General features: G+C 36.9%; 1 protein-coding gene across 7 annotated transcripts in view; it reads right to left on the reverse strand.

Moving 5' to 3' along the window:
* Positions 1-1993: 1993 nt before the first annotated feature.
* Positions 1994-20366, reverse strand: part of LOC101739892 (guanine nucleotide exchange factor DBS) — a 112500-nt gene continuing 94127 nt past the window's right edge. For 5 of the 7 annotated variants that reach the window (XM_012695652.4, XM_004932389.5, XM_012695655.4 and 2 more), the window contains exons 12-20: positions 17088-17222; positions 14722-14907; positions 11947-12138; positions 11205-11330; positions 9828-10025; positions 8766-8974; positions 7764-7920; positions 3839-3971; positions 1994-3349 (exon numbers count right to left, since the gene is read on the reverse strand). In XM_012695652.4, the coding sequence (XP_012551106.1) occupies positions 3252-3349; positions 3839-3971; positions 7764-7920; positions 8766-8974; positions 9828-10025; positions 11205-11330; positions 11947-12138; positions 14722-14907; positions 17088-17222 (1434 nt within the window). In that variant the 3' untranslated portion in view covers positions 1994-3251. Of the gene's footprint in view, positions 3350-3836; positions 3972-5374; positions 5615-6127; positions 6155-7763; positions 7921-8765; positions 8975-9827; positions 10026-11204; positions 11331-11946; positions 12139-14721; positions 14908-17087; positions 17223-20366 lie in introns of those variants that run through there. The other 2 variants (XR_009973153.1, XM_062668572.1) reach the window with 2 other exon arrangements.

Genomic DNA, 20366 nt, shown 5'->3' on the forward strand with positions numbered 1-20366 from the left:
GTCGTTTTCTGAGGATACAGCGAATCATAAAGCCATGGCTTAGTTTCTGAATGTGGATACCACACACAAATAACCAAGTGCAGTCGCTCGTATGTAGTAGTAGTACTTACACATTAGCGTTGATGCGGCCAGGCTGGTACATTCCTTCCCGAGAAATGAAAAATAGTCTACTTTTGAAATCGGAATGCATGATTGATTCGCGGCAAATGTATCCAGGACCAAATGAGGCCGTCAGCGCAAAAGTGGCCTAAGCCTACCAGGGTTATTATGGAGATATTGAGGTACGAATTTACTTTCACAATACTTCGCCGGCAAAAAAATACAAAATAATGTTTACAGAGGCATCTGTTATCTGTGTGAAACTAGGGATAAGCCGATTATTATGTACCTATTAAATAAATTGCAATACATAAACACGAACATGAATTGTGAGTTAGGTCACTTTGACGGCCTCAAGTGTACTTACCAAAGTGAGCGGGCATACCACACGCCTCACCGGCACCTAATCAAGATAGGAATTAGGAGGGAATTTGAATTGGGAGAGAGGTTAAGGTACTTATTAGTTCGAGATACTCAGAAACTGGGTACGCATAAATACCTTTATGTACTTTGTAACAAATAGCCGAACGGACTATCATATTTTAAATTCTCTGGGTAAACGCCACTCATTCTTGCAGAATATTAATCGACGCTAAACCGTGCCATTTGATATTATTTTGGACAAAATATACCTTAATGGTTAGAACAAACATCTTATTTTAATAGTAATATTAAGTATTATTAGTGACTACTTCACTCTAAGCAAGTAAATGACTACTACGATACAAGCAGTGCCATTATTCTGCTGCTTATTCAATCCGTTCTAGAATATCAAGCGCATGTTATAATCATGGGTCTTGTATGTAAATATCGGTGTAAAACGCCTTGTGTTGGATCTTAAGGCACGTTTTAATTAGAACAGGAATTTGAATATAATGCGCTCAATGTTTCTTCGTCCGATAAAAATATCGATATAGACTTGAATGAAGACAAGTTCTACATTAACTACCGTATAGCAAAGTTTATTCTAAAAGTGGAATACTATATAGTTCCGTAAAAGCTACAAAATTTATGCCTAATTACGAATTTTTATAAAATTTCGATCTATTTTATGTATTACCAGGGTATTTTTTTGTTTTAATTGCACTTGGCTTTTTTTTAACTACCTTAGCCATTGTACTTTTTCAGGTTCAATCACAACATAGTTACATTAGGTTTAGGCGTTACGGACACATATTGCACACGTCTGTGGCGCGAAGCCCATGCATTCAACACCTAATTTACAGATACGTAGGTAATCATCAGATTCATATCCAAAGTACATTATCAGAAAAAATGAATACAAAAATCGATTAGTCTAAAATAGCCTTCAATATTGTAAAGAGTAAAGTTTCGACAAGGGGGATTAAAATTTTTACAAAATTTAGGTATTACCGGTAAACATTCACAGCCGCTTAAAATTATATAAAGGTTGGTTTATGGTTTTCTTGTGATATTGGATAATATTAAAAAAATGACAGCAACCAAAACATAAAAAACGGAGTAACTACCTACAGTTCAGAGTAATGTGTTTTTGTTAAAATGTGCAAAACCAAAAGTAAAAGATGAAAATGACATTACAGGGATCTGAGAGAACACATGTTTTTTTTTTATTGCTTAGATGGGTGAACGAGCTGATGTTAATAGGTTACCAGAGCCCATAGACATCTACAACGTAAATGCGCCACCCACCTTGAGATATAAGTTCTGGATCTCAGTATAGTTACAACGGCTGCCTTACCCTTCAGACCGAAACGCATTACTGCTTCACGGCAGAAATAGGCAGGGTGGTGGTACCTACCCGCGCGGACTCACAAGAGGTCCTACCACCAGTAAAAAATATGGTAATAAAATAAAATGATATAAATAATATGAACCTAGAATGTGGTAATAAAATAAAATAGAAACAAAGTAATTGAACAAATTCTGTGTATTTTATGTTGTTTCAATCTACACATTTTAAAACTAATTTCTGATAAACAAACATGTCACTACGTGTATGAACATAGATATAGCTAAAGTCATGCACAATCGTGGATTTAAATAATAATTAATAATGAGATATGAGAATTCAAGGTCAATTACATCAGACATCGTACGTACAAATGCATCACAGATAAGATATTGTTATTCGAAAGTAAAAATCATGCTTATAGCTTTTTAATTTTTAAACAATAAACGAACAATTTTAACGATTAATAAAGCAATATTGACAAAAACGTATGATATGAAATGATTAAATGATTACTTGCTACCACAGGCTTTGCTACAATATTAAAAGACAATTATCGAGGCACCATACAAACTCAATGTCTCGTACTACTTACTACTATGAATTAAAAAAAAAAAACTTCATGGACGTAAAAAACACAATTATAAAATGGATTGATGTATTGAAAACGTTTTATATTCAATAACATTATAGATATTCTCACGAAAATATCACACGGGACGTTAATAATTAATTATAAATGTTTGAAATCGATTCTCGTTCACATAATCTGTCATGGAGTATCGAGACGTTACACGAAACAACACCGAAAGCCATCAAAATAAATAACTAAAATTAATTTTAATGTCGATTTGATATATACAAAAATGACGAGACCGATTCGGTCCCACGGTCCTACGCGACGCCATTAAAACACAACTTTGGATAATCGTAACGACTATGGCTAAAAGGGCTAAAACACTAGTTTACAATAAAGCTTTTTTAGAACAACATTTACACACATTAACAAATTGCTTGACGATAAACATTAACAAGTGGGATGGGACTACGTCGGGAAAACAAGTCTCATTGTGATTCGGGCGTAACCAGGAAATTCTAGGGAGTAACTAATCTCCCGCCACTACTGAGAAGTAGTCGCTCGAGATGAACAAGCTTGAGCAAAACTTGATCTCACCGAAAAATCCTGGCAACACCGTCTACTGTCCTACAAAATTAACGCTAGACATTGGATATTGCTAAATAAGTTTCATACTAAATGGTGGTGAATTACATTTTAGATCTCAAGTAATACTGAAAGCAGAGATGAATACCAATATCATATAGTTAGCAGCTATAAACCAATTAAATACCTAGGTTAGTCTTTTTTGACAGTGACATTTTTGGTACTTATTATAGAGTAACAAGGACAGGTAGTGTAGTCGGTAACGCAAGGTGTGGTGGTTCAATGCTCGTGAAGGCGGTCGTGCGACCTGCTGGAGGAGCGCGACGTCTTGCGCTGGTCGAGGTAGGCAGCCGGAGCCCAGCCCTCGCCTTGTCCGCCTGTACACAAGCACAACAATTATTGCATATATTTTTTATAGCTTAGATGGGTGGACGAGCTCAAAGCCCACCTGGTATTAAGTGGTAACAGGAGCCCATAGACATCTACGACGTAAATACGCCACCCAACTTGGGATATAAGTTCTAAGATCTCAAGTATAGTAACAGCGGCTGCCTCACCCTTCAAACCGAAACGCATGACTGCTTCACGGCAGAAATAGACAGGTTGGTGGTACCTACCCGCGCGGGCTCACAAGAGGTCCTACCACCAGTAATTACGCGCAAATTATCATTTTGCGGGTTTGATTTTTATTACACGATGCTGTTCTTTCGCCGTGGATGGGTTCCAAGCAATACAAAAAAAAACACGTCTCTGGATTTCGATAAAGTCATGTAGACTGTGGGCTATTCTAAGCATCAACAGCTGTAAAACAGTTATGTGTCATTTATTGGTCGCTTAACAAGGAAAAAATAGAATGCGTTTAGTACCTGCAAGCCGCACGTACCACCAGCCGGCACAGCCGACTTTGAGTAGTTCAGCGTGTTGTCCCTCTCGCAGCGACACTTCGCTCGGTCCCACGGCTGTGTAGTCGGACAGCGCCACCAGTCCACATCCCACCGCCTAAACAATCCAACACATTATACGACACTGTTTTAATGTTTTAAATACTCCCTTTACAATTGTACGCATCTCTTAATATATATATTTCAATCACAACAAAACAATAATTTTCTGTTGTTGAAATTAACTATACATTCAGGTATTTGAAAGTGAAATTATCGTTACTAAATTCGGGTCTGTTAATGCCATTTTAGAGCCTTAGTATTATCATGTCGCATTTTTTTACGGTACGTTATCTCAAAATTATTTCAACACAATAGAGGTTTTACTTACTCAAATACATGCATAACGTTTTAGTAAAATTTACGGAAATTGTACAACACTGCTCTTTTGAAATTAAGATTACATATTTAACTTATACTTTTCACGCAAATTCGTGAGAGGAAAAATTCAATATTAGTTATCTTTTATTGATCTTAAAGCCAATTTACCTGCTATTTACAGTAGAATAAATTGGTTATAAGATCCAATTTTATCGCAGTATTATATATTCCCATAAACAATAACAGATGGCAGCACTTTTGGTTTTTTATCACCACAGACAATTACCTAAACAGTCTGTTCGCACATTTGTTAAAACAGATTAAAATAATCTGAATACTTTTCATAAAGTGCTACCATCAATTTTAGCATTTTAGTTTCACACACAGTACATGCAGTTTCAGAAGTTGAAGTACAATTATTAGTATTTTAACATGTCAATAATAATTGGTCAACATGCACGTTAGTTTTGAGCCCTTAGTTGAAATTCGTTTAAAATACGTATTGTGTACAAGGTTCTTGGAGTGTTAAAATCATATAATTTGTATCTTATAAATAAATTTATATAAAACATATTTAATACAGGTAATATAATAAACAAAAGTTATGTGTTTAAAAAATACTTTACATATATGTAGTTTTAGTAAAATTGAGATTTTATTACAGAAATTCATAATGATAATATGTACAATACAAATAAGTAGGCTAGATAAAATTATTAAGATTTTTTTTTGTGATGTTTTATTGGGCAGTATATCGAAGAAACACAGAGTAAAACAATTAGATGCGACAGCACATCGTAAGCGGTGCTCAGTGAATGATGCAAGCTGCAGTGTTGCCTGACAATGTATCAGGTTTGTGTAACTAATACCGTAAGAAGATTTCTTCATAGTTTATAGTACCACAGACGTCTTGATGCTTCACAAAAAATCTTTCAATGTATCATAAATATATATTATTTAATAATACGTATTATAATTAGACATACTCAGTACCTAGTTTTTGTACGTCACAGACAATGACAGTTGAAAAAATAATAATACCGACAGTGATTCTGTTTAAAATACACGAAGCAAGCGCATTACACAACATAAAATAATCAAAGCACACTGACAATGAGACATAACAAAACATAAACTTACACGATAGTTAATGTTCAGCGAATAGAACCGAAATATCCACGTTCTCTTTGGTTACCGCACTAAGCTTTGGACATAAACTCAGTCTGTTTCATTATATACAAGACCTCTACTTCGCGTAAAGGTATTTAACTTTCAGTATTGGGATACGTAAAACGTGGAGGTGGCTTGCGCAGAGCCCGATACCGAAAAGAACTGTACCACTCTGTGGATGGTACCGTTGAGACCGACGGCCTCCGTCACCTGTTGAACAACACAACATACAGCAAGACGCCATTTTGTAGAAATAGCTACGTCAAGATGGCGGCTGTCGATTCGAAATTACACCTCAACTTTGAGTTATTGCGGTGCAATATGGTATGTGCAAAACTAAATAAACATCTGTGTTTGTGTTGCTAATTCATTCTTTAGAATCAAAAAAAAAGCGATGATGGATGGCCGGGCTAAACCAAATTATTAAGCTGCATCAGCGTGAATCTTAACTGTTTCGGGGTAATAGTGTAAAACTTCAAGAAAGTCGTGGTAGATATCTTGTATTTTTCTAATGGATTAATGTACTTTTAGGATAAAATTAGCTTTAGCCGGGATAGTGAAGCATAAACAGGGCCAGTTCTTTTATTTACTTAATTCTTTTAAAACAGAGAAGTCTGGCCCTGGCCTTGTGGAAGAAGATCCGTGTTCCAGGGTTGTCAGCCTCATCATGCGCTATCCGTGACAAGTCGTTTGGCATTCCTATAAAATACACTGTACACTTACATATATTTGAACTCACTTCACTCATCACTGCAATCCAAAATTACAGAGCGTTAAATGGGGTATTTAGCAAAGCTACCCCACTCCCTTTGGAAGCGGATTACTTACTCTACTATGTTAGTAATCTTAACACACATGAAGACTTTTGGCACAACATTTAAATACACTATGAAAATCCCATTATATCCACAGTAATTAAAGGTTTAAGACGTACACAAACAAACAAATGTGATTGACGATTACCAATAAATTTAGCTTGTTAATAATGATTATTAGATTAGAACAATTTTTTTTTATCCCATCTCTATTGAAAAAAGTGTACATCTACATATATACGTGTTGTATGTTTTAAAGTTAAAATTGAATAAAATATTCTTTTAATTTGTATTAATTGAAACTATAGTTATTTTTTAATTTAAGATTTTTAAAATTCAAGTTTTAATATTTAATAATAAAATGTACTTAAACATTGAACTATACAAATGTACACAATTTCTTCGTCACTATTCCGATCCCCTGATGATCAACTTATTAGTAATCATTATTTTGATTTAAAACACAGTAAATAAATAAAAAAAAAAATCATTATTTGACTCAAACTGAATGTATTGTTAGGTATTATCTATTTACAGTGTTGCCCAATAAATATTTTAAAATGCAGTTTTATTCAAGGAATTTATTAACTCCCCGATGTCTTAGATCAAAGGATTTTAACAGATACTTCAATGTGTTTTTTTTTTTGTATTCTATTTGTCACAATAAAATCCTGACGCAGCTAAGTTTTGCGAAGAGCATTCATCGTTCAAATTAATTCCAATTGTCACAATTAAAAAAAAAACCTGCGAAACCTAATTAAGTGTGTAGAATAAAAATGATCCCTGTTTTAGAACTTGGTCTTTATATTATATTATAGGAAACATACGTAAATCACTTAAAAGACGACATTGTCTTTCAATTTTTAGGCACTAATGATCATAACCGCGTTAAATATTTCAGTTAAATCTATTGTGATATTATGACCGAATCTGAGCGAAACTAGTCACTTTAGAAATTAAAAAAAAAACATGATTGAAAGATATATAGAGTTATAAAAAAGGTTTTGTATTTGGCTGTTTATTATGTTACAGTCACTGTTAAAATCTATGACGGAAAAGATATTTTGGTCACTAGATATCGGAAATTACTACTTTCTTAGCCCATATTTTGTCCTTATTTCTTTATCTAACTCATTCACTAAATAGAAAAGTTGACTTGTAGTTTGGGTATAAAAAAAAGTATGTTCCAAAACTAAAATCGAAAAAAAAAACCGTTCAATATTTTATTAATTCACAATATTCGTATTCCACAAATATTTCGTGAGTCGCTTAAAGATTTGGGCGTGCGAGAGAAGTAGCGCGATTTTCCAATTATGCGCTTCCTTATATTTTACCACTAACAAAAAAAATGTTGTTAGACATAAAACAATGTTACAAAATGAATTAAAAATTCCTATTACCGTATCGTATCGTCAGATCAATCAATCAATCAATCAATCAATCAATTAATGAGCCCTTTGTCTAGAACTTTTAGGGACTGTTGATTTAATTTAGTGTCAGATAGTTTTGTATGTAGGTGTCCCTTATATATAGGTGTCCCTTACCGGTGCGTGTTCGACGTCGTCGTCGTCGTCGTCGGAGGGGTCCGTGGACCAGCAGGGCTCGTCGTGCGCGTCGCACGAGCCGGTGCGGGGCGCGGTGGGGGGTTGGGGGCGGGGCTGCGCGCCCGACACCTCCCACGAGCTCGTCTGGATTAGTGTTCTGGAATCAAGAGGAATGATATCAGACGTCACAAGTACAGTAAGTCGGAGTATCTAAATATAACCAAAACTAGAAACAAACAACTGAAAACCATATTTATAGTTTAAAAAGGGGAACAAAAACGATTTAGGGGTTTTTGCCTATTGTTTGAACATACAAATAGACAGACATGTCCTAAAATATTTATACATATATTAAAAACGATTACTGTTAAAATAGGAAATGTACACATCAATGAATCAGCTGATGCACAAGGTCAACGATCTCCCGTATTCCCTGGGAGCGCTTTAGATGCAATATCATTAATACGACCGAAATATTAAACTATTTCAACTGATCTAACTACAGTAGGCGCGCGAGGACATGTCCATCCTGAGGAATGCTGTAGTGCTGGACCTAGTTAATTATAGTAATGTTGATAATAACTACCGATTTAGTCAACAGCTGTCAATTTAGTTTAATGTAACTTAAGGACATTTTGCAATTTATGAAAGAAAATAAATGTGATAAGTAATTACTTGTTTATTTCTAATAGAGAAAAATATTTTTTAAATTCCAATTCAATCACTATCAAATTTTTAATGAGAAGACAACCGACAGAGCAGAGTCGGAATCAGTATGTATCTTTTTTCAGTAGGTTTTTTTTCTATCTGAATTTATTGGAAGCGGAGTAATTATGGTTAAATAAACACAATAGCGTTACCTAGCGTAAATTTTCGATATCGATAAGTGCGTTACAGCCGTCAAGGACAACACTCGACAGGGAGGCGAGCGAAGGTGGAGCGAGCTGTCTCCCGCGCGTCGCCTCTAGCCCCGATGGGCATAAATTCGCGCGAATACAGTACCTGTGATGCTGCAGTCCGTACTGCCGAACTCGCTCGCCCTTGAGTTCCTTCAGCTGGTCGAGCAGCACCCGTTTGATCCGCTCGACCCAGGCGCGCTTCACCTCGACCGTGGGCGCCGTGATCGTGTGCACCTCACACCTGCCCTGGCGCCACACCTCGAACTTGCGGAGATCGCCCTTAACGGATTCCGTAAGACCTATTTGTGACATCTGCAAGGAAATTATCGTCTGGTTTTAATATTAGTCTAGAAGTCATCGTGGCCTAAAGGATAAAACGTCCAGTGCATCCGTGTTGAGCGATGCACCGGTGTTCGAATCCCGCAGGCGGGTACCAATTTTTCTAATGAAAAACGTACTCAACAAATGTTTGAGATGTCTATGGGCTCCAGTAGTATCTAACAATAAAAAAAAAGTTATTGAGTCATGTTGTCTACAAGTTTACATAATGAATTATCAATATTGTAAGACCAATATGCAGTGAATGTTAAAGCGCAAGATAGGGTGAAGTGGAGAGAGCTTGTGAGGACTCTATGTACCAGCGGGGTACATTATGACTACTATTACTGTCTTATGTACGAGTGATATGACAAAACAATAAAGTTGCACAGTATTCATTGTCACAACATTGAAAAAAAAATTTATAGTTTTAAATTCGCAGCGCTCAACATGACTCCATCGACAGGGTCGCGATATAAGGTGTTAGGTCGGTGGTATATATTTGAAATCAAACCATCGAGAGTCCGAATAATACTCCCCTATATTTGATATATAGTTATATATTTATATATTAAGTAAGTTTATATATGTATAGTTTATATATATATATATAATATGTTATATTAAGTAAGTTATCATAGAATATCGTATAAAAAATTCAAAAAGTGCACATAGCAGATTTTGGTTTGACAACGACGATATAAGGAATGTTTCATACATCACTACTACTATATGCAGTGATGTAATGCCGAGGCCAAGGCCTATTTAAGTCAATACGTAGGTGACAGACACGTCATAGATATCTAGAATGTAATTTCATTAGTGAAGACAGATGCAAAAGTGTTACCAGCAGATCGTGTTTGAAGTGGTAAGTGGCTTTATTGTGGCTGTTCTTTGTGGCGGGCTTGCAGAACAGCATGGCCTTCTCGTAGAGGAAGATATGACGTCGCCGGGGCCGTATCCTGAGGCGGAGGTCGCGCTTGTTCTCCGATACCACGAGGAACGAGCCCTGCATCAGGAGTTCGCCCTGTTGACTCAAGTCCACCTGGAAGATCACAAAATGATATAATTGAATATATATAAAATGAATTGCTGTTCGTTAGTTTCACTAACACTCGAGAGCGGTTCGATCGATTTGGGTAATTTTGGTCTTGAATTATTTGCGGAAGTTCGGAGAAGGTTTAAAAAGTAGATAAATATGAAAATGCTCGGAATTAAAAAAAAATAACCATTTTATTTTCCTTTTGATGTGTCCCCCGTCGGATGGAATCGTTTTGTTTGTTTTATGTTTATTTTATACAAAAGTTGAGGTCTTTTATTTATCAATTGAGGCACTACGAAGTCTGCCGGGTCAGCTAGTAATTGAATATTAATGTCATAATTTGTAGTTGATACAAAAATTCGTACCCACTTTTTTTTTTCCCTACCTATGCTGATAGCCTTGAAAGGCTATTTCAACTTCTCCTTGACTTGTAGGTGAGCTCACCGGGATCAAACCGGGAGTGTACCTAACACTGTCCCTAGCAAGAGCAGTGCATAATGTACCACCTGATCGGAATCGCGACCCACAGAGAAAATCCGGCGAGAAACTCACTACGAAAAGCTTGTGCATTTCTGGTGTTTAGGAAGGTATTTCATATGAAGTTGAAGTTTCATATGAAGGTATTTGGAATGAATAATCATTTAATTATTTAGTAGATTAGGTATTTTTTTATCACGCGTTCTGTAAAAGTGACGAGAGGGGCGGCTAGCTTTGTAGAAAATTTTAAAACAATAGTAAGAGTTAACAAAAAAAGCACAAAGATATCTTACGTGCTTCACAATATTTAAATTGCAAATCGCTGCACATGAAATTGCTAGATGCTATGCGTGTGTGTATTCTGGTGTGAGTGTGCGTGCGTGCGTGCGTGTGTGTGTGTGTGTGTGTGTGTGTGTGTGTGTGTGTGTGCGGGTGCGTGCGCGCGCGTGCGTGTGTGTTCGTGTGTGTATAGTCGGCAATATACATTTTATTAATATTTATCATAATGCGAAATCGAAAGTGAGACATAGGTACTCCTACTACTCATTGTTGTCTTTTAATTTACTTTAAAAATACCTCCTTCTTGCATCGTGTTCCTCAGTACTAAAAATCGCGACCTTTAGGCAGCATTTTAGTTCGAATTATGTTCCTCAAAATACCTAAACGTTAAAAAAAATAATTACAGTTCTATACTTGAACACTCACAGGGACTCCGGTTATGGCTATCTGGTGCATGGAGTCATTCACGCATTTCAATACGACGAGCATGCAGTCCAAGGCCTGCTGGAGGCCGGTCGTCATTGATCCACACTCGCTGTATCGGAGTAAATCCTGAAACAACAATACCACTTTATTTCTAGCCGTCATAGATCGACGGGCATACGGTCTACCTGACGGTAAGTAGGCACCGCCGCTCATGGACCGCAGCAATATCAGGGGCAGAAGAAGAATGAATAACATTCTTATGCAGGAATTTAGCAAGCACATAACTTCTGGATATCATTGTGAACATATTGAGAGGTCTTCCATTAAATTAATTAAATTTTTTGATATGATTCATTTTGTTTTTCTCCTATCTATGCTGATAGCCTTGAGAGACAATTTAAGCTTCTCCTTGACGTGTAGGTTAACTCACGAGGCTCCAGTCGGGAATGTTGCTAACACTGACCCTAGCAAGAGCATTGCTTCGCACAGTCTACCACCGGATAGGAAACGCGACCCACTGAGAAGATCCGGCGAGAAACTCAGTGGGCTGTGTCTATGGGTTAATTTACTGGTTGAGCCCTTAGTCGCAAGCGACGGTTTCGGCAAGGACGGTGACCGGATGATTCATGAATAAAATTCTTATCAGTGTTAACAATAATGATTTCTTGACGTAACTCTTAACAATTATATTGCATCCTAACGTTTGCCCCTGAATGTCGAGTTTTATCGTCAATATACGAACCTTTAGCAGCAGCTGGTATTTAGTGATCCTCTGCACCGGCTTCAGGAGGTACGCAGCCAGCGGCAGCTTGTGTCCGAGCCGCAGCTGACACGCCTGGAGGAACAGATGCGTATCCACTAACGTCTCCCGCAACCTCTCCGATCTAGGGATGTTCTGACAGTAGTAGCTGTACAGTCTGAAGAAGGTCTCCCTCTGTTCGCGAATATAAAAAAAAAAATTAAATTTTTTCTTTATTTCTTTGTTGTTTTTTTTCCTACCTAATCTTACCTTACCTTATCTTAAGGTCTGAGTTTATGGTGATATTTTTTTTTTGTTTAGGTTTGTGGACGACGACGACAACGTAAATGCTGCCACCCACATTGAAATATGAGTTCTAAGGTCTCCGCTTTTACAGTATATATTATATATAATATTTCTTAGTACCTACTATAATACATGCATAGAATATATTAAACATTGGTACGTTCGATACGCCTAATAATTTTCTCCTACTAACAAATCACACGAGTCACGTACCTACAAGTGGCAAATAACACTTGGTGTTGGGTACAAAAAGAAAAAGAAAAAAAGTTAGTGAACATTAATTTTAGTAATTAAATTATTTTATTTACTTACATAATTGAAAAAAAATATCCTTATTCAATGGCCCTAAGTTAGGATTTTTTATTGCGTTGCGGATACCAGATGTACATGCAAGTATAGTAACCGGCAAACATCGTGAGCAAATGACCTTGACTGCGCAGAACCGAATTTTAGATCACTTTGGTGGTGAGGGTGAGGCGCGACGGCAGGGGAGATCGTATCGAGCGCGTTATTGGTAGATCAGTCGAACCCTGCGTCCCGCACTGCGCCTTCGTTCCGCTTGCTCCCAAAAGTACGCTTGCGTACAGTGAAAAGTCTATCGTTATTAATCGTTAAGTTATTTGTTATAATTGCTTGTTGACATTGCTATTTGTTGAGTGTTTGTTGATTTTTTATAAAAAATACACTATGCCGCGACAAACTGGTGTAGTATTCAAAAGAAAGGGTAGAAAAATTGTGTACGACGTATATCGCTTCATTATAAAACAGGGGAAGAATAATATTATGGAAAAAGTAAAACAGACTTCGGAAGCAACAAAAACATCAGTGAGTACTGTTAGGTGCATTATTAACGAAGCTAAAGGCTCTGGCTTGCTCGTCGTGCTTGGGACTCCGGGTAAGAAAAGATCAGGGAAGAAGAAAGTTACCGGAATGGATAGTTTCGTTCAATCTGTAATAAAAAGATGTAATCATAATAACTACATAACAAGCAGCGAAACTCCGTACCGTAGAAAGGCTTCGAAAATTTTAAAGAAGATATACATTTTAATGGCTCGGAATGAAGCTTACGACGAATTATGAAAGAGCTAGGCTTCAGATGGAAAAAAAAACAGAAAATAATCGGAAGCTGGTAATTGAAAAAAGTAACATTCGATTACTACGAATCGAATATCTTCAAAAAATAATTAATTATAGACAAAAAAGAAGATCGAACCGACCGAGTCGTAAACTACACCGATGAGCCCTATGTCGACTTATCACGATGATGGCGACTCGGGTGATGAAAACAGTGATGATGATAATAGTCAAGATTATGATAACGAAAAAAAAATTACAAATACCAGCTTCGCTTCAACTGAACGAAGACCTGGCAACAGCTCTAGTTTTGACTTAATAGAAGGAATATCTATTTTACCCCAAGATTAAATTATTACAATTATTAACCTATATTTTTTGTTGATGTTCTAATAAATATATAAATAAATACATATGTTGATTTTAATAATTTAATTGCATTATGACGCAGAGTAAATAATGTTTTTGCACGTGAGTGTACCATGCGCAAACTTACCCCCACTACGTCAACAAATACTCAAGAAGTTTGCCGGCTATTATACAAGTATACTAAAACACGGAATACAAAATCTTCTACAAAGATAGTGGGTATAACTAAAAATTTATCAAGCAAACAATGATTGTAATCTTATTTTTGTTGAGTACGTAAAAATAGTTGTATGAATAAGTTTATGGAAACGACAAAAGACATATTGAATAACACTACTCTCCATGAAACATTAAGATCAAATTCTCAATCGTTTATTCATAACCTTCAAACTGCAACCCACGAATGCTTGGTCGCAAAAATAAGCACTGTTAATGTTTATGCTGATTCAAAGTACGTCCTATTCGATCACCGTGGAAGTCTTTCGTGTTACAAAAATCATGGGACTCGGTACGAATATATACGTTCATCCAACCTCAAATAAGGATTCCCTGTATTATGGGTGCCACAGAACAACCAATACACTTTTAAATATATCGACGCTTGAAAGGCAAACGTGACTAAGCGACAATAACTGCTTTGTACATAAATGACAGGCAATAACCATATTCGATACGCAAAAAAAAATATTTCTAGGTCTATTAAAATTATTTCAATCCTACAGCTAGATTCGTTAAATTTTATTTTTTTTTAGGTATTTCAACTTTAAATTAGTCTACTGTAAAGTTCACGCATTGTCGCTTAGTCACGTTTGCCTTTCAAGCGTCGATATACACATATAGATAATAAACAGACATAGAGCAAACAGACCTGTTCATCACACGAATGTTTGCCCGATGTGGGGATCGAACCCACGACCCTTGGTGTAACAGTTATGACTGTTAACTACTAATCGAGTCAGCTGAGCCAAGCGTTATATTCGTTAGGCAATTTAAGGAATTAGTTCTGAATATTGTTGTTCATTTGCTTACCTTCTCAACAAAACACAAAGCGACGAGTTCTGTAGCGGAAATGCATCGCTCCAGGTCCTTAAGGAAGACATCCTGGTGGAATGTGAAGAGTTCGTGCAGATTACCGAACAACACATCCGCCTGTCCGACCAGCGTCGGCGGCAGGAGATGCTGGTTCTCTGGCTTCTCGATTTCTTCTTTATACCCCTGTAATTGAATCGAACTTTTTAATTGAGGTTTCGTTTTTTGAAATTAAATCGTCTAATTACTAAAACAATTTTTCAGTCGACATTGATCACAAAGGTTAAAAAACGTCCGAAGCATAGGAAATAATACTACGGACAATAGTATATTATACACATATAATAATAATATGTAATGGCAGTAAAGAACGCGAAATTAAACTGTAAATGCAGCTTGAAGTTGTTTATTATGTATATTAATTAATTAAGAAGTTTCATTTTGATAACATTTAAGAATTTGCAATCGTTAACAGCCATTACTTTTTGAAATATAACAACGTCCATCGAATACTAATTAATTAATTGCTAAAAAAATTTACAGTAAATGTCTCGACAAGCAGGAATAATTTACCGAATTTATCAAGGATGAGCACTGGCTGATAGTGTCACACCACTGTTCCAGCCTTCGGTCATAATCCTTGTATATCGCTTGTAAACAGTCGTATTTCGATCCCGAAGTTTTATCAACTTTCCAAAATACAGTTTTCTTCTTGAAGTTATCTAGCGTTGTTGTGCAGTTCCCAAAGGTTTGGTTTCGGCTTAGGCTCTGCGTCTTCCTTTGTAATGTACTTTTGTGGTTTCTTCTGTTACTTCTGGTATCATATGCGTGCGTATAATGGTTATCAGTCAGATATTTCAAGCATTTATCAGGAATACCACACGAAACAGTTGAATGTAAGCTTTGTAAGTCGCTAGTACTTTTGTTACTTGATGATTCACCACTACACCCATGACCACAATGGTCTTGGATCGTAAAGTTCCATTCTTTGATTATTTTCTTGTAATCGTGAAGGATCTTTGACAGAACATCTTCGGGTTTACCATTGGTCATTGCATCTCGTAACTCCGTGCAACTGGTCGATTTCAATTGCGAATCCTTAGAGAACGACGTATCCGTTGAGTAATCTGGCGTTGAAATGTGTACGTCTTCTTCATTACAACCGTAAATTGGATTCTTTACGTATTCCGGAATGTCAACCACGGTCGCCGCTGTCGTTAAGGATTCCGCCGCGGTGTCCTCAGAGGCGGTCACGATATCGGAATCCGGTAAATAGATTATTTTCTCCTCAGTTTTCTCCGAATTCTCGTATCCCGGTAACGGCATACCGTAAAAGAAATTTCCCGTAAACGGCTCCATTCGTACCGGTTTTATGTTACGTGGATTGTATTTAATTCGCGTATTCTTTGTCACGTCACTGGCAGTCTTCTTGCACTTGTTACGATTCATCTCGTTCTCAAACAACGTCAACTGATTAGCGTAATCACTGAACAGCGTCGAATCGGAAGCGGACCTTCTGAGGCGTGACTTCTTCCGCGTTGTTGGGTTTTCATTTTTTTTGTAGTACCACGAGTAGGACGTTCCCACGCTGAGATTGAGCGAAGACTTGTGCAAGTCGTATTTCCCGTGTTTCATGGTGCAGAGTGTGGTGAAGCACGGATAGCAGCCGATTGACTGGGATGGCGTGCGGCCGTGAAGCGAACCGCGAGCCTCTTGTTCCGCTCGGGAGCGCATCGCATTTCGATCACGATACATGCGTCGCACTAGATAGGTGCAGCGATATAAAACTGTCAGTTTAAGTCGTTATTGCTCACTGCTATCGGGACGGTGAACAATAAATCGAACACGCAACAGAAATATGGTAGTGGCACGTTTGGGTTTTAGAGCGCGGCGAGGGCACATAGACATTGCAACCGATCTAGCGTAACGACGATGCGTACATACCTATATACGCATCATAAGCTTTATTAAATTTCGATTCGGATCAATGTTATCATTTTAAGCAAATTACGAGCATGAAACACTGTCTGTTTCAGTAGTACCCTATGACCAATTTCACTTTCTAAACGGAATACATTAGTGGTTAGTGAAAGCGTCTGTCGGATTCAATGCGGTGCAACGCACGTGTTTTTTTGTTTATGGTTTTGTGCCCTAATGTGATTCGAAAAATTTCGATTATAACATTTTATTACATTCTAAACTCATTTAGATTAATTAAAAAAATAAAACGAATCTTAATATTTATTTTTCCGATTTCAGTCTTTATTCATATTTACAAAGAGACTACTTACAGAAAGACTATTTACAGAGAGACTACTAACAGAGAGACTACTTACAGAGAGACTACTTACAGAAAGACTACTTACAGAGAGTATAGATCCGAGTTCTTGCACGTATACTTTCTCGGTCTGCATTAGTTCAGCTAGAACGTGTCCGCGACGAGACCGTCGAACATCCGAGTCGTCACCGCCGGAACTCTCCGAACCGCCAGATGTTTCCATCTTGAAGGGGAACACACAAATATATAAATTTAATATAATTTTACCTTTAACAAAATTACTGTAGTCTCATCATTAGAGTGCACCTGGTTGCATGTTAACCAAAATTTTTGTTGGTTTTAAAAAAAGCGCACATTACATTTTATTCAACACGTGAACAAAATTCATAGCGTTTCATCTCTTAAGATAGTTAATTCCGGTCACCGTCCTCGTCGAACCAGTCGCCGCGTCGCTTGCGACAAAGGGCTTGACGAGTGAATTAACCCATAGACACAGCCCACTGAGTTTCTCGCCGGATCTTCTCAGTGGGTCGCGTTTCCAATCCGATGGTAGATTCTGTTAAGCACTGCTCTTGCTAGAGCCAGTGTTAGCAACACTCCGGTTTGAGCCCCGTGAGCTCTTCTACATGTTATGGCGAAGCTGAAATAGCCTCTCAAGGCTATCAGAATAGGTAGGGGAAAAAAGTTAATAACGCAGCAGCTAGTAGAGATACTTAGTTATAATAAACACACTACAATTATAACTTAAGACTATAATTTTTTTATAACGTGTTTTTAAGTTTGAACAATATACCCCTAGAAGTAATAAATAACTGTTTGTCTGTTGTAAACGGCACACGTGTTTTTTATTTAGAAGACGGACTAGTGATAATATATTGTCATTAGAATACTCACAGGTTTATGATGCTCAGTTAAATCCTTAACAATTTTATAGCCCGTTTTTAACATAACGTTGATTGTATTCATAGTAAAATCATGAATTAAAATTTTAGGGACACAAATCATAGAATTCACCATAACTATGCTCACATCACAATTTACTGTTGACTTGATAAACTACGATCTATTTTTTATTTGATTCAAAATTTCCTATTATAACGCAGTACGTGTTGTACCTCCAAGTGTACGTAAGAATAAGAAAGAACTAAGGAGCTGCTTCGGGGATGCGAAGGGGCCGACAGAATACGTTGGTCCCATAAAAAGTTGTTGCCTCCATTCCAATGCAACGGGCATGGCCGATGCTCTACTTTATTTACACCCGTCGCGTCGCGTCGGCACGCCACAACCCAAGACAAAAAGTGACACCTAACTAGACTCAAACCTAAGTAAACTTCAGACGCGAATCTGGTTTGTGTCATGTTTTAATATCACATTATGTGTTTTAGTTGGGGTGTTTTGGTAGAAATTCTTTGTCACAGGAGATTGCTTCCTGTCATTTAACTTAAAAACAGTAGTGCAGTGTTTGAAGTCTATTGTTACCTACCCGCTGATTACAAAAAGTTTTCTATTTAAAATTTTATAGCTTGAAATATTTGAATTCGGAAAGTAGAGCAACACAGTAATCGTACTCATTGTAATCTAGCTTAAGGGCGGGCGTTGTGCACGTATACAGGGCGATACAAGACGAACGCCATATGCATTATAGATGTGTGCGGCTACACACACACTACAAAAAAATACTGTAGATAGCTGTGTGAGTATCACCTGCTGTAGTTCAGAGTATTCTCTATAGTCCATTCAAAGCTGTTGATATTTTTCTCATGCGGTACATTGTTCAAGGTTTCGTCTTCGTTCTCTGAACATCTGTTACGTTTTCATTGTGTAGAAACGTAACAGACTAATGTAATTTGGGCACGCGCTAGGGCATCAATGTGGCAATGTGGGAATATGTTTTTTTTTACCACAGTAAATTCAAGGAAACGAACGTTGACTAGAGGTAGAAAAATGTAACAATAAGTTCATAATAAATTATACTATATTGGGATACATTTTGTCTTGATAACATCACTACATAGTATAAAACAAAGTCGCTTTCTCTGTCCCTATATCCCTATGTATGCTTAAATCTTTAAAACTACGCAACGGATTTTGATGCGGTTTTTTTAATAGATAGAGTGATTGAAGAGAAAGGTTTATATGTATAATAACATCCATTAAATAGTGGAGAAATCAATAATAAATTACAGTTTTTGAAGCGAAGCGAGGGCGGGTCGCTAGTATACGATAAATTTACTGTTTTTTCTTTCTATTTTTATGGGTTAATTAAAAGGCTTCGAAGATTTGAAATCGTATAAACAAAAACAGCGCTATAAGTTAGTAAATAGTATTGGCACTAATAAAAATGATTTAGAAATTGTTTTCATGCTAAATACACGAACCGCGTACGAGTTCTGACATACATAAATAAATACAAATAAAAATTCTTGCTCATTGAAATTTGATTCAAATTTTATTCAAACGCGCATGCGACGTACCTACTAATGCAACAAAATAGTAATTAATAAACATAAAAAATGCTAAAATGTAACTTTCACGTGGCATCAAATAAAAACGAGTCGTACATACGATCATTTTTTATGTAGTTGAATACCTTGAATATGTATATTATTGACATATTGTATTAAATATTACCACAGATATTATTGTGAATTGTGAAGTTTATCATATTGGAATATATAGTTAATCGGTAACACAAGTAAATAAAATTAAGCGGGACACAACTAACTTTCATATTTATGAAAATAAATAGTCGATTTAGGAAAATTCACACTAAATACGGCACTTAGTCAATGAAGAAACTTTATCAATGAAGAAACTTTACCTTCGCCGAAACGACAAAAGTCTATTACTGTAATGTATTAGAGCATATAACAGTACAGTGTAGTCATTCATTATTTGTGAGCCCGCAATCCGGTCACCGTCCTCAAGCGACGGGTTCGACGAGCGAATTTACCCATAGACACAGCCCACTGAGTTTCTCGCCGGATCTTCTCAGTGGGTCGCGTTTCCGATCCGGTGGTAGATTTTGCGAAGCACTGCTCTTGTTAGGGTCAGTGTCAGCATCACTCCGGTTTGAGCCCCGTGAGCTCACCTACTAGTTAAGGTTACGCTGAAATAGCCTCTCAAGGCTATCAGCTTAGGTAGGAAAAAAAAAGCCCGCAATGAAATGCGAAATCATTTGGTGTATCGCAGGATCGGCGGTTTACAAATACAATAAAAAAACCGGTGTAAACGTTTAACAACTAGTGATCTGATCATCCGGGATTTGTGTTTAATAAAATAATACATTCATTTTGCGCGATAAATTGCCATTGCTGTCGGCGTTCGAGCACTTTAGCGTGATTCATGCATAATATGACAAATGAAA

Source organism: Bombyx mori, chromosome 5 (genome assembly GCF_030269925.1).
Source record: "Bombyx mori chromosome 5, ASM3026992v2".
NCBI classification, from domain to species: domain Eukaryota; kingdom Metazoa; phylum Arthropoda; class Insecta; order Lepidoptera; family Bombycidae; genus Bombyx; species Bombyx mori.